The sequence below is a fragment of the Pelecanus crispus genome, chromosome Z (genome assembly GCF_030463565.1).
Source record: "Pelecanus crispus isolate bPelCri1 chromosome Z, bPelCri1.pri, whole genome shotgun sequence".
NCBI classification, from domain to species: Eukaryota; Metazoa; Chordata; class Aves; order Pelecaniformes; family Pelecanidae; genus Pelecanus; species Pelecanus crispus.
In genome coordinates this window covers 86422269-86434913 of record NC_134676.1, presented here as the reverse complement: position 1 = coordinate 86434913, position 12645 = coordinate 86422269, and the positions used below count along the sequence as shown (strand labels likewise).

General features: G+C 62.4%; 2 protein-coding genes across 3 annotated transcripts in view; one reads left to right on the top strand and one right to left on the bottom strand.

Annotated features, from left to right (window-relative positions):
* Positions 1 to 1489, bottom strand: part of POLA2 (DNA polymerase alpha 2, accessory subunit) — a 10650-nt gene extending 9161 nt beyond the window's left edge. Inside the window, 2 exon segments of the mRNA XM_075727128.1 lie at positions 969 to 1084; positions 1380 to 1489. Coding sequence (XP_075583243.1) covers positions 969 to 1084; positions 1380 to 1489 — 226 coding nt within the window.
* Positions 1490 to 1678: 189 nt separating this feature from the next.
* Positions 1679 to 12479, top strand: SYVN1 (synoviolin 1). 2 transcript variants are annotated; one of them, XM_075726121.1, is made up of 16 exons: positions 1679 to 1682; positions 5438 to 5583; positions 6062 to 6154; positions 7213 to 7365; positions 7449 to 7497; positions 8147 to 8250; positions 8360 to 8486; positions 9638 to 9737; positions 9815 to 9880; positions 10287 to 10403; positions 10599 to 10750; positions 11083 to 11220; positions 11314 to 11427; positions 11503 to 11689; positions 11842 to 11963; positions 12316 to 12479. In XM_075726121.1, exons 2-16 carry the CDS (start codon positions 5452 to 5454, stop codon positions 12477 to 12479), a joined length of 1818 nt encoding a protein of 605 aa, XP_075582236.1. In that variant the 5' UTR covers positions 1679 to 1682; positions 5438 to 5451. The 2 variants fall into 2 exon arrangements, with proteins under 2 accessions (XP_075582236.1, XP_075582237.1); XM_075726122.1 differs by lacking the exon at positions 12316 to 12479 and having other exon boundaries at positions 11083 to 11427; positions 11503 to 11695; positions 11842 to 11865.
* The last annotated feature ends 166 nt before the right edge of the window (positions 12480 to 12645 follow it).

Sequence of the window (12645 nt, the reverse complement as noted above, 5' to 3'; positions counted from 1 at the left end):
CTCTTGTCTCAGTCAAGGGGGTAATAAAGGTAACAGATTTACCCACACGCACCCGCTAAGGAAATAAAACCACACTTAACGTTCAATAAAAAGCAAAGAAATACCTCAAATTTGCAGGTTTTACTACCAGTCCCCAGCGCCCAACCTCAAACCAACCAGCAGCAGAGGGAGCAGGGACACAACGCACCCCCGCAACCACCCTGAAAACTAGCCAGAAAATGGTAAAAAACCCTTTTTTTTTTTATTTCTCATTTCAGGGCACTTTGGTAGGATGACCGTCACCCCAGCCACCTTGGCTTGCCACCTGCTTGGACGTGGAGACGCGTGCGGTGCTTTCCTCCACAACCATAAATTATTAAAAAAAAAAAAAAAGAGCATTTTTACTGCCATATGAGTGCAGCCTGCTGTTCAAAACAGCGCCTTTGCGCTCAGGGGCACCGAAATTTGGCTTCAGTGAGGTAAAAGGGGGGGCATTTCTCCTCTCTCCCTCCCTTCTCAGGGGGTTTTCCAAGCAAACAAAAGATTTAAAAGGCTGCACTTGCCTCATCTCCTCTGATCCCAAGGCAGGATTAAAAACACACAGTAAATGGGGACAGCAGAGCCCTCGGAGCCCAAAACCCCCGCTCTACGTCCCCCTAAGCCCCCTCTCCCCTCACCACAACAGACGAGGCACCACGCCACGCTGCTCCCTCACACACTGAGGGGAAAAAAGGGGAAATAAAAGCATTTACGGGGCTGTTTTCACCCCACGGCACCAAGGCTCGGTCTCCCCGCAGCGCACAGGGCAGCTTTTACCTCAGGACACCCCTCATTTCCCCCTCAGAAATGGGGAAAGGCGGAGGAATCGCCTCAGGGAGCAACGACGCCTCGCCGCCGCCAACGGCTCTTCCCGCCTTTTTCCCCCCTCGCCTCAGCGCAGCGCGCGAAGACAGGCAACACGTGCGGCGCGGGGGAGGAGCCCCGCTGACCCCGCCCCTCCGCCCGCCGTCGCCTTCTATAGGCGGCGCGTCCGCGCCGCCAGCCAATCACAAGGCGGAGAAGGAAGAGGCCGCCGCCCTCTCCCCGCGCCGTCACCCGCCGCTGCCTGTCAAAGGCGGGGCGGTGAGTGATGCTAGCCAATCGCAGACGCGAGGCAGCGGATAGGCTGGGCTCTGTGAGGGGCGGGGCAAGAGTGACGGGTGGGGTGGGTTGGAAGCGCCGCGCAACTCGTCTCCCCCCGCCGCCCCTCCCCTAGCAACAGCCGCTGATTAAGCGGCGCCCCGCGGGTTCTTTTTTCTGATTGGTCGAGCGCCGCGGAGGCTGGCCAATGAGAGCGAGACACGGGACCCTTGGCGTTCCCGCCCACCCAAGCGCCGGCTGCGGAGCGGCGCGGACCGTACCAAGTGCGGGCGTGAGGGGAGGGGGGAGAGGAGCCCAAGGGGTTCGGGGGGTTCGTGGCCTCCCCCACGCCGCGCGTGGGGGGCAGGCGGGGAATAGAGACGCTCAGCATCTCCCCTATTATGGGGGAGCGGGGTGGGGGGGAACAGCGGGGAAGTGACCCCCCACCACCCTGGATTCCCCCCTTCCCAGAGCGGCGGGTGGTGCAGCCCGGGCGGAAGTGAGGTGTCGCGCGGCGGAGGCGCTTCCGGTGGGGGAGCGGCCTGAGGAGGGGGGGGGCGCGGCGGCGGTGGGGCTCGATCCCAGTGAGTGCGGGGGGGGGGCGGCAGCGACACCGGGGCCTGAGGCGGGGGGAGCCCCGGGGGGGCTCGGGGCGGGGCCGGAGCGAACCGGGGGGACGTGGGGGGCCCGGTGACAGCTTGGGCCCCTGGGGGGTAGGGGAGGGGCGCGGGTGGGGGGGGTCATGGGGTGGGGGGCGGCGACAGCGATATGGGGGGGCACAGGGACATGGGGGGGGACAGGGATATGGGGGGGCACCTGGGGAGCTGGTGGGGGGGACACACAGGGACGTGGGGGGACTCCAGGAGAGCTGGGAGGGGGCACAGGGATATGGTGGGGGACACAGGGACATGGGGGGCACCTGGGGAGCTGGTTGGGGGGACACACAGGGACGTGGGTGGGGACACAGGGACATGGGGGGACTGCAGGAGGGCTGGGAGGGGGCACAGGGATATGGGGGGGCACCTGGGGAGCTGGTCGGGGGGAGCACAGGGACATGGGGGGGACACAGGGACATGGGGGGACTGCAGGAGGACTGGGAGGGGGCACAGGGACATGGGGGGGCACCTGGGGAGCTGGCAGGGGGGACACACGGGGACGTGGGGGGGACTGCAGGAGGGCTGGGAGGGGGCACAGGGACATGGGGGGGGACAGGGACATGGGGGGCACCTGGGAGCTGGCAGGGGGGACACACAGGGACGTGGGTGGGGGACACACGGACATGGGGGGACTGCAGGAGGGCTGGGAGGGGGCACAGGGACATGGGGGGGCACCTGGGGAGCTGGCAGGGGGGACACACAGGGACATGGGGGGACTGCAGGAGGGCTGGGAGGGGGCACAGGACATGGGGGGGCACCTGGGGAGCTGGCAGGGGGACACACAGGGACGTGGGGGGACTGCAGGAGGGCTGGGAGGGGGCACAGGGACATGGGGGGGCACCTGGGAGCTGGCAGGGGGGACACACAGGGACGTGGGGGGACTGCAGGAGGGCTGGGAGGGGGCACAGGGACATGGGGGGGCACCTGGGGAGCTGGCAGGGGGGACACACAGGGACGTGGGTGGGGGACACACGGACATGGGGGGACTGCAGGAGGGCTGGGAGGGGGCACAGGGACATGGGGGGGCACCTGGGGAGCTGGCAGGGGGGACACACAGGGACGTGGGGGGACTGCAGGAGGGCTGGGAGGGGGCACAGGGACATGGGGGGGCACCTGGGGAGCTGGCAGGGGGGACACACAGGACGTGGGTGGGGGACACACGGACATGGGGGGACTGCAGGAGGACTGGGAGGGGGCACAGGGACATGGGGGGGGACAGGGACATGGGGGGCACCTGGGAAGCTGGCAGGGGGGACACACAGGGACATGGGGGGGACACAACATGGGGGGGGGGGATAGGGATATGGGGGCCACCTGGGGAGTTGGCTGGGGGGACACACAGGGACATGGGGGGGCACTTGGAGGGCTGGGAGGGGGCACAGGGACATGGGGGGCACAGGGACATGGGGGGGGCACCCGGAGGGTGGGGGTATGTGAGGGGGAGCTTGGAGGGGTCAGGGGTATTGGGGGCACTTAGAGGTTTGGGGGGGCGTTTAGGGAGGGGGTGGGGGGGCCGCAGGTGACCCGGGAGGGGAACGGGACATGGGGACATTTAGGGGAACAGGGGACGTGAAAGCTGGGGCCCGAGGGCGGGCAGGACCCGGGGGCCTGGGACGTGGGGGACACCTTGAGGGGCAGGGGACACCATGGGGGGGGGGGGGGGGGCGTGTGGGGCACCGGGAGGTCTGGGACATGGAGGTGGGGACGTTGGGGACACCTGGGGGGGGCGAGGGGGGACACGGAGGGGCTGGGGCCTGCAGTGGGGCGGAGCGTGGGGTCTGTGGTGCGAGGGGGGGCGGGGGACGCGAGGGGGGTGCGGGGGCACCAAGAGGGGTGGGGGGTGGACAGAGAGGAGCTGTGACCTGGGGGGTCTGGCCCCCGCGGCAGGGAGGGAGAGGGGAGTGGGGACAGGGAGCTGGGGAGAGATGGGGACGAGGACAGGGAGGTGGCACATGAGGGAGAGATGGGGACAAGGAGGTGACATTTGGGGGAGAGCTGGGGATGGGGACAAGGAGCTGGGGACGGGGACAAGGTGGTGGGGAGAGCTGGGGACAAGGAGGTGACATTTGGGGGAGAGCTGGGGATGGGGACAAGGAGCTGGGGACGGGGACAAGGTGGTGGGGAGAGCTGGGGACAAGGAGGTGACATTTGGGGGAGAGCTGGGGATGGGGACAAGGAGCTGGGGACGGGGACAAGGTGGTGGGGAGAGCTGGGGACAAGGAGGTGACATTTGGGGGAGAGATGGGGACAAGGAGGTGATATTTGGGGGAGAGCTGGGGATGGGGACAAGGAGGTGGCGCATGGAGAGATGGGGACAAGGAGGTGAAGTTTGGGGGAGAGATGGGGACAGGGACAAGAAAGTGGCATTTGGGGGACAGATGGGGACAGGGACGAGGTGGGGAGAGATGGGGATGGGGACAGGGAGGTGACATTTGGGGGAGAGATGGGGACGGGGACAAGGAGCTGGGGATGAGGGTAAGGAGGTGGGGAGAGATGGGGACAAGGAGGTGATATTTGGGGAGAGCTGGGGACGGGGACAAGGAGCTGGGGAGAGCTGGGGACAGGGACGAGGAGCTAGGGATGAGGACAAGGAGGTGGGGAGAGATGGGGACAGGGAGATGACATTTGGGGGAGAGCTGGGGATGGGGACAAGTAGGTGATGTTTGGGGGAGAGATGGGCTCAGGGACAAGAAAGTGGCATTTGGGGGAGAGATGGGGACAGGGATGAGGTGGGGAGAGATGGGGATGGGGACAAGGAGGTGGCACATGAGAGAGAGTTGGGGACAGGGAGGTGACATTTGGGGGAGAGCTGGGGACGGGGACAAGGAGCTGGGGACGAGGACAAGGAGGTGGGGAGAGATGGGGACAAGGATGGTGACATTTGGGGGAGAGCTGGGGACAAGGAGGTGATATTTGGGGGAGAGGTGGGGACAGGGACAAGGAGGTGACATTTGGGGGAGAGCTGAGGACGGGGACAAGGAGCTGGGGACGAGGACAAGGAGGTGGGGAGATGGGGACAGGGACAAGGAGGTGGGGAGAGATGGGGACAAGGAGGGGACATTTGGGGGAGAGCTGGGGACAAGGAGGTGGTTTTGGGGGGAGAGATGGGGACGGGGACAGGGAGGTGGCACATGAGACAGAGCTGGGGACAAGGAGGTGACATTTGGGGGAGAGCTGGGGATAAGGAGGTGGCGTTTGGGGGAGAGCTGGGGACAAGGAGGTGGCACATGAGGGAGAGCTGGGGACAAAGGTGACATTGGGGGAGAGCTGGGACAAGGAGGTGACATTTGGGGGAGAGCTGGGGACAAGGAGGTGACATTTGGGGACACGGGAGAAGGGACGCGGCAGCCGGTGACGCCGAGTATGTAGGACGCGGGCTGGTGGCACCGCCGGGAGTGTTTTTGGGGCAGAAGAGCTCCGATGGAAGCTGCGCGCGTTTCGTTACCCGCGGGGATCGTTAGCGGGTTAAAAAAATAAATCAGCTCGGCGGCGGCATTGTTAGTTTTAGGGTTTTGTGTTCCTGCGGGGCTCAGAAATCGCCCAAAAAGGCGTTTGGCCGCATCCGGAAGATGCGAGGGCGGCCGTTTATGTCCGATTTTACACTAAATGGTGTTTTGGGTGTGGGTTTTTTTTAACAAAAATCCCTTTTTTTGGTGCGATTTGATGGTTTTTCGGGTGCGCAGGCCGAGCCGGGGAGATGCTCTACACGGCGGTGGTGATGGCAGGGAGCCTGGCGCTGACGACGGCGGTGGTGGCTCACGCCTATTACCTCAAGCACCAATTCTACCCCACCGTGGTTTATCTCACCAAATCCAGCCCCAGCATGGCCGTAAGTACCCCGCTCGTTAATTAGCGGCGGGTAATTAATCCGCACGGCCGGGGAAGGAGCCTCCCAGCTCGCGCGGCAGCTTCGTGGCGCGGCACGGCGGGGGCGGGAGCGCTCGTCACGGCTCGCTTCTGCTTTCGGTGAGCGAAACGGGTCGTTTTTTCCGCTTAACGGCGCTCACCGAAAACGCCGAGGACCCCCTGGGGAGAGCGAGCGCCTGCGCCGAGTGCTGCCGCGCTGCCGCGGCACGAGGAGGGTGGGAAGACGCCGACGCCGCTCCTGCCTGCGCGGGAGCCCGCAGGCAGCCCCGAAATGTGGCTGGGGCCGAGCCCGTACCCGATCGCCGTCTCCGCCGTCCCCCGGGACCCAAATTTGCGGCGTTAAACCCTCCCCTGCATCCGGTTGTACGCCAGAACGGGTTTTGGCTGCGCCGCGGGTCTTTCCCCATCGCCTCCTTCCCCTGCTCATTTTTCCGTTGCAGGTTCTCTACATCCAGGCCTTCGTGTTGGTTTTTCTCCTGGGGAAATTTATGGGCAAGGTGTTTTTCGGGCAGCTGCGGGCGGCGGAGATGGAGGTGAGCGGCGGCGGGGAACGGTTTAAATTCGGCGCCGGGGACGGGCGGATCTGTTGTCGGCGCTGGAGGCGGGGGTGGGTGCTGTTGGGGGGGGGTTAAAGCCCACAAGGACATGCAGATACTGAGGGGTTTTGGGGGGACTTTGGACCCTGAGAGGCCTTAGGCACCATTTTGGGGGGGACTTTGGACCCCGAGAGATCTTAGGCACCATTTTGGGGGGGACTTTGGACCCTGAGAGGCCTTAGGCACCATTTTGGGGGGGATTTTGGACCCTGCGAAGCCTTTGGTGCCATTTTGGGGGGGACTTTGGACCCCGAGAAGCCTTGGGCACCATTTTGGGGGGGATTTTGGACCCCAAGAGGCCTTTGGTGCCATTTTGGGGGGGACTTTGGACCCCGAGAAGCCTTGGGCACCATTTTGGGGGGGATTTTGGACCCTGCGAAGCCTTTGGTGCCATTTTGGGGGGGACTTTGGACCCCAAGAAGCCTTGGGCACCATTTTGGGGGGGATTTTGGACCCTGCGAAGCCTTTGGTGCCATTTTGGGGGGGACTTTGGACCCCCAGAGGCCTTGGGCACCGTCTTGGGGTGAATTTTGGACCCCAAGAGGCCTTTGGTGCCATTTTGGGGGGGACTTTGGACCCTGAGAAGCCTTGGGCACCATTTTGGGGGGGATTTTGGACCCTGCGAAGCCTTTGGTGCCATTTTGGGGGGGACTTTGGACCCCCAGAGGCCTTGGGCACCGTCTTGGGGTGAATTTTGGACCCTGCGAAGCCTTTGGTGCCATTTTGGGGGGGACTTTGGACCCCGAGAAGCCTTGGGCACCATTTTGGGGGGGATTTTGGACCCTGCGAAGCCTTTGGTGCCATTTTGGGGGGGACTTTGGACCCCGAGAAGCCTTGGGCACCATTTTGGGGGGGATTTTGGACCCTGCGAAGCCTTTGGTGCCATTTTGGGGGGGACTTTGGACCCCGAGATGCCTTGGGCACCATTTTAGGTTCAAAACGGGGGGGCGAAGGCTGGGGGGGAACACCCCTCACCGCCTCCCCCTCTCCCGCAGCACCTACTGGAGCGGTCGTGGTACGCCGTGACAGAGACGTGCCTGGCCTTCACCGTCTTCAGGGACGACTTCAGCCCGCGCTTCGTCGCCCTTTTCACCCTCCTCCTCTTCCTCAAGTGCTTCCACTGGTTGGCTGAAGACCGGGTGGACTTTGTGAGTGCCGGGTGGTGAGAAAACGGGCGGAAAAAAGCCTTTTTTTGGGGAAAACCCCAACCCTTTCTCCACCTGTTTTGCAGATGGAAAGGAGTCCCAACATCTCCTGGCTCTTCCACTTCCGTATCATCTGTGAGTATCTTGCTTTTCTCCACCCTGGGCCAGATCCTGCCCGGCCGCGGGTGCTTTGCCGTTTGGCGCGTTGCCGACAGCTGGTCAGGAAAGATAATTTTGGCGACGCGTTTGCATATGATCGGGGAAGAACCTGGTGCAGCTGAGCGTGCAACCATTGGCGCTCGATAAACCTTATCAGGGCGGTCTTGTTAACGAGGGTAGCGTTAATGGGGCTGCAGAGGGAGCCGGATAGGGTTGCTGGGGGTTTAACGAGCTGCGGCTTTGCCGGGTGGGAAAAATACAAGGCTGGATCTGCGGCAGAATATATTCCTGCTTCCGGAGCAGGGGATTGGGGGAAAAACCATCTTTTGAAGGGATTGGGGGGTTTTTGGTGAGATATGAGGATACAAGACGCGGCTTGAAGCAGAGGGAGCTTCAAACAAGACGGTCTCGTTACGGGATGCATTAATTCAGCCCTTCATTAGTGCAGAGCCGTTTAGCCCCGCCCACTGAGACCGATGCTGCTCAAGGGCCCCCCTCTTCTGGTGGGACGTGTTTTGGGGTGCGACACTCGGAGCTTTAGTTTTTGGGGGTCTCCCCCTACCTCGAGGCTCGTTATCTCCTCTCCTCGTTGTCCCCTCATCCCGATTTCTTTCCCCTGCCGCAGCCCTGATGTTACTCCTGGGAATCCTGGATTTCGTCTTCGTTAACCACGCGTACCACAGCATCCTCACCCGAGGAGCTTCTGTTCAGCTTGTCTTCGGCTTCGAGGTAGATGGCTTCCTTTTGGGAACGGACGTGGAGGTTTGTCCGTCCCCAGGATGGACAAACAGCTCCTCGGCTGGGTCCTGACACCTTACCACATTCTTCCTCCCTGCAGTACGCCATCCTCATGACCATGGTGCTCACCATCTTCATCAAGTACGTCCTGCACTCCATCGACCTGCAGAATGAGAACCCTTGGGACAGCAAAGCCGTCTACATGCTGTACACAGAGCTCTTCACGGGTACGTGGTCCTCCTTCCCCCTTTTTTCTTCTCATCCCACCCAATTTTGAGGTTTGGGGGGGGCACTTTCCCATCTGGGCATGGCCCAATAAAGCTTGATACGTCGTTAAGAAGTTCAGTTAGCCATTGGTCAACGAAGACATGAAGCGTAGGTGGTGCTCAGCAGCACCCAAAGGCCTGATCCATCTTCATTAATGATCTGGATGACAGGGCAGAGCGTTGCCTCGGCCGCTTTGCCGGTGACACCAAACCACGAGGAGTTGGCTGATGCGCCACAGGGTCATGCCGCCATCCAGAGGGACCTTTTCCAGCTGGAGAAACGGTCCAAGAAAATCCTCACGAGGTTCAACAAAGGGATGGGCCAAGTCCAACAACCCCCGGCACGAGTATACGCTGGGCAGCGGTTCAACTGGGGGTTCTGGTGGACGCCAGCTTGAGCACAAGCCAACAACGAAGGCCAACGGCATCCTGGGAGGGTTGCCAGCAGGTTGAGGGAGGTGATCAGGGGTGGTGAGGCCACATCTAGAGACCCGAGTCCACTTCCGGGCTCCCCCAGGCCAAGAGAGACTGGGACATACTGGGGAATGTCCAACGAAGGGTCACCAAGACGATGAAGGGACTGGAGAGGCTGAGAGAGCTGGGATTGGTTGTTCAGAGAGGTGGCGATATCTCCATCCTTGGAGATACTCAACAGCCGTTGGGTCACGGTCTTGGACAAGAGGCTTTTGGTGACCTACTTGAGCAGATGGTTGGACCAGATGACCTTGGGTGGGACCATCCCACCTCCACCAACCTGTGGTTGTCCAAGAACGCGAGACCAGATGACATAGGAGGTCCCATCCCACCTCAGCCAACTTCCAGTTGTCCAAGAACATAGGACCAGATGACCTTGGAGGTCCCATCCGACCTCCACCAACCTGTGGTTGTCCAAGAACATGGGACCAGATGACCTTGGGTGGGACCATCCCACCTCCACCAACCTGTGGTTGTCCAAGAACATGGGACCAGATGACCTTGGAGGTCCCATCCCACCTCCACCAACCTGTGGTTGTCCAAGAACATGGGACCAGATGACCTTGGAGGTCCCATCCCACCTCAGCCAACCTGTGGTTGTCCAAGAATGAGACCCTGATGTGCTGCTTTTTCCCCAGGCTTCATCAAAGTGCTCCTCTACATGGCCTTCATGACCATCATGATCAAAGTCCACACCTTCCCGCTCTTCGCCATCCGCCCCATGTACCTGGCGATGAGGTGAGTTGACTTTGGCATGGCCTCCGGCACCGGCACGGCCGTCGCCTTGATCCCACTGATTCCTCGTCTTCTTCCAGGCAGTTTAAGAAAGCAGTGACGGACGCCATCATGTCCCGCCGGGCCATCCGCAACATGAACACGCTGTGAGTAACGCGGAGAACACGGCTTCCACCCCTTCCGCCTTGCTTTGAGCTCCGTTGGTGTCTTCTCGGTGGTTGCTTTTGAGGTGGGATCCACCAAATTTGAGGAAAATGCCTCATTTGTCACACGGAAAAGAGATCGGAAGGACCCCGTAGGGTGACAGGGTCGTGGTTATCTCAGATACCTTATATTTAAGATATATATATCTGCTAAATACCTTAATTTAACGAAAAATCTGGCGGGTAACGGTGAGGAGGAAGGGTTGGCTGGCGGTGGGGAGGACCCAGAAGACCCGCTACCTTCCCATGTCCCCCTTGAACCCCCCTAAAATGGTGGGAAGGGTTGGTTTTGGTTTGGTTTTTTTTTTTTATCCCCGGCGTTTTCCACCTAACTCTCCTCCCCGCGCAGCTACCCCGACGCCACGCCGGAAGAGCTGCAGGCCATGGACAACGTCTGCATCATCTGCCGCGAAGAGATGGTGACGGGCGCCAAGCGGTTGCCTTGCAACCACATCTTCCACACCAGGTGGGTGAGGAATAGGGGTGCCACGTGCTCCCCGGCCCCGCAATTTTGGTGTTTCCGGCGGTTTTGGTGGTCTTGGTGAGGTGGCAGTGAAATAACGGCCCCGCTCGGCGGTTGTGGTGGTGGGGGGGGTGTTTTGGGGAGGTCTTTGCCCCCCTGCCGTGAGGTTGCGATTAACGGTGTCCGTCTCCTCTCCAGCTGCCTGCGGTCGTGGTTCCAGCGCCAGCAGACGTGTCCCACCTGCCGCATGGACGTTCTCCGGGCTTCCCTCCCGGCACAGCCGCCTCCCGAGCCGCCGGAGCAAGCCCCGCCACCGCCCCAGACCCCCCAAGTTCCCCAGCCCCCCAACTGTGAGTCTCCTTTGCGCCCCGCTGTCGCCCCTTCGCGCTGGGGCGGGTGTCACCAACCGCCGGTTAACCGTCACCCCGCCGGCTGAGCTTTGCCGGGGTTGTTGACCGCGGTGCTGGAGGAACAAACAGCCGGAGAAGAGGGTTGGGAGGTCAAATCCCCAACAGGCAGCGGCGGGAGCCGGTGGTATTTCCGCCTGTGATGGCGTGCGTTCGGTTGACACAGTTAAGCCCGGTTACGCGGCATCAAACTGGTGACCTGGCACGGTCCGGCTGGCTGCGGTGAAGGGAATTTGGGCGTTTGGGGCTCTCACCGCTCTCTTCTCCCTCCGCAGTTCCCCAGGGAATCCTTCCCCCCTTCCCCCCGGGAATGTTTCCCTTCTGGCCGCCGGTTGCTCCCTTCCCGCCGGTTCCCGGCGTTCAACCACCCAACGGCACCGAAAACGCCGCGCCGAGCTCCGGCGCCGCTTCGGGTGAGCTTTCTCCCAAAATCCAAGGGGTCGGCGCTGCCGAAATGGGGCTCCCCTCCTCCCCTGCCCACCCTCACGTCCCTTTTGTTGCCGCAGCCGCCAGGCCTAGCGACGCCACCAGCGCCGGATCGGAAGCCGCGGCGGCAGGGACGGTGCCGGGTCTTCCTTTCCCACCGCCGTGGATGGGAATGCCGTGGCCGCCCCTCTTCGGTAAGCGAGGGATGGGGGGAAGGATTTCGGGGTTCACCCCCTGGGGCTCTCCCCTCATCCCTCTTCTCACCGCAGGCTTCCCGCCGATGCCGGTGCCGCCGGCCGGCTTTGCTGGCTTGACGGAGGAAGAGCTTCGCGCCATGGAGGGCCACGATCGACAAAACCTGGAAGCGCGGTTACAGTGCCTGCAGAACATCCACACCCTCCTCGACGCCGCCATGGTGCAGATCAACCAATACCTGACAGTCCTGGCCACCATCGGGTAACGGTGCCGAAAAAAAACGGGGCGGAGGGGGAATTTGGGGGCGTCTAGAGCCGACAGGCAAGGTTCGGTTATGGCAAAGCTGCGCCCTGCCTAAAAACCCCCTCAAATTGCCCCCAAATTTGATGTCTTGTTTAATTTTCTTCCCCCAGGTCGCCCCGGCCCGCCGCTCCCCGGCCCCCCTCCGCCCGCGAGACCCTGGCCGAGGAACCCACCCCCCTCCACTCGCCCGGCAGCCCTTCGGCACCCGCCACCGGCTCCGCGGCTGCCGCCGGTGCGTGAGGGAGCTCCGGGGGGGGAAACGCCCTGGGAGGGAGCGTCGGCGCTGTCGGGGGGGGGGGAAACGGGGGTCCTGGGGGCTCCGACTGCCCGCCAAAACCACCACCGTACCCTTTTATAGCCTAAATTATGATTTCTCCGTCCCCAGCTAATTACCGCGGTCGTTAATTGCTCCGGTAATGAGCCGCCTGTAGCCCCGGCGTCCGGGTTTTAAAAGCCGAATCTCCCGTTAAAACGCCACCGGGGAGCTCGAGTCCCGGCAAAACCACTCCTGAGCCTGGCTCGTGGTTAAAACCGAGTTTACGGCTTTTACCGGACGCCAAACCGGTGCCTTTCCCCTTTCCCAGATCCCGCCGCGCCGGCGGGCGCCGAAGGCTTCGCCGCCGAGGAGGAGGAAGAGGAGGAAGAGGATGGTGGCGAAGGCTCGTCCTTGCTGGATGAACCTGACACGGCGGAGCTCCGCCGCCGCCGGCTACAGAAACTGGCGTCGCCGCCGGCAGCCTCGCACTGACGCTTGCCGGTTGTGCCACAGCCGCGCCGCGGACGCCGTTTTGGGGGTGCCGACCCCTCGTCCTCCGTATTTCCGGAACCTCGGACGCTGCGAGCTGGACAGCGCCCCTTTTTCTGCCTTTTTTTCCCCCCTATTTTCCACCGCGACCCCCGTCTGGAAGCAAAAC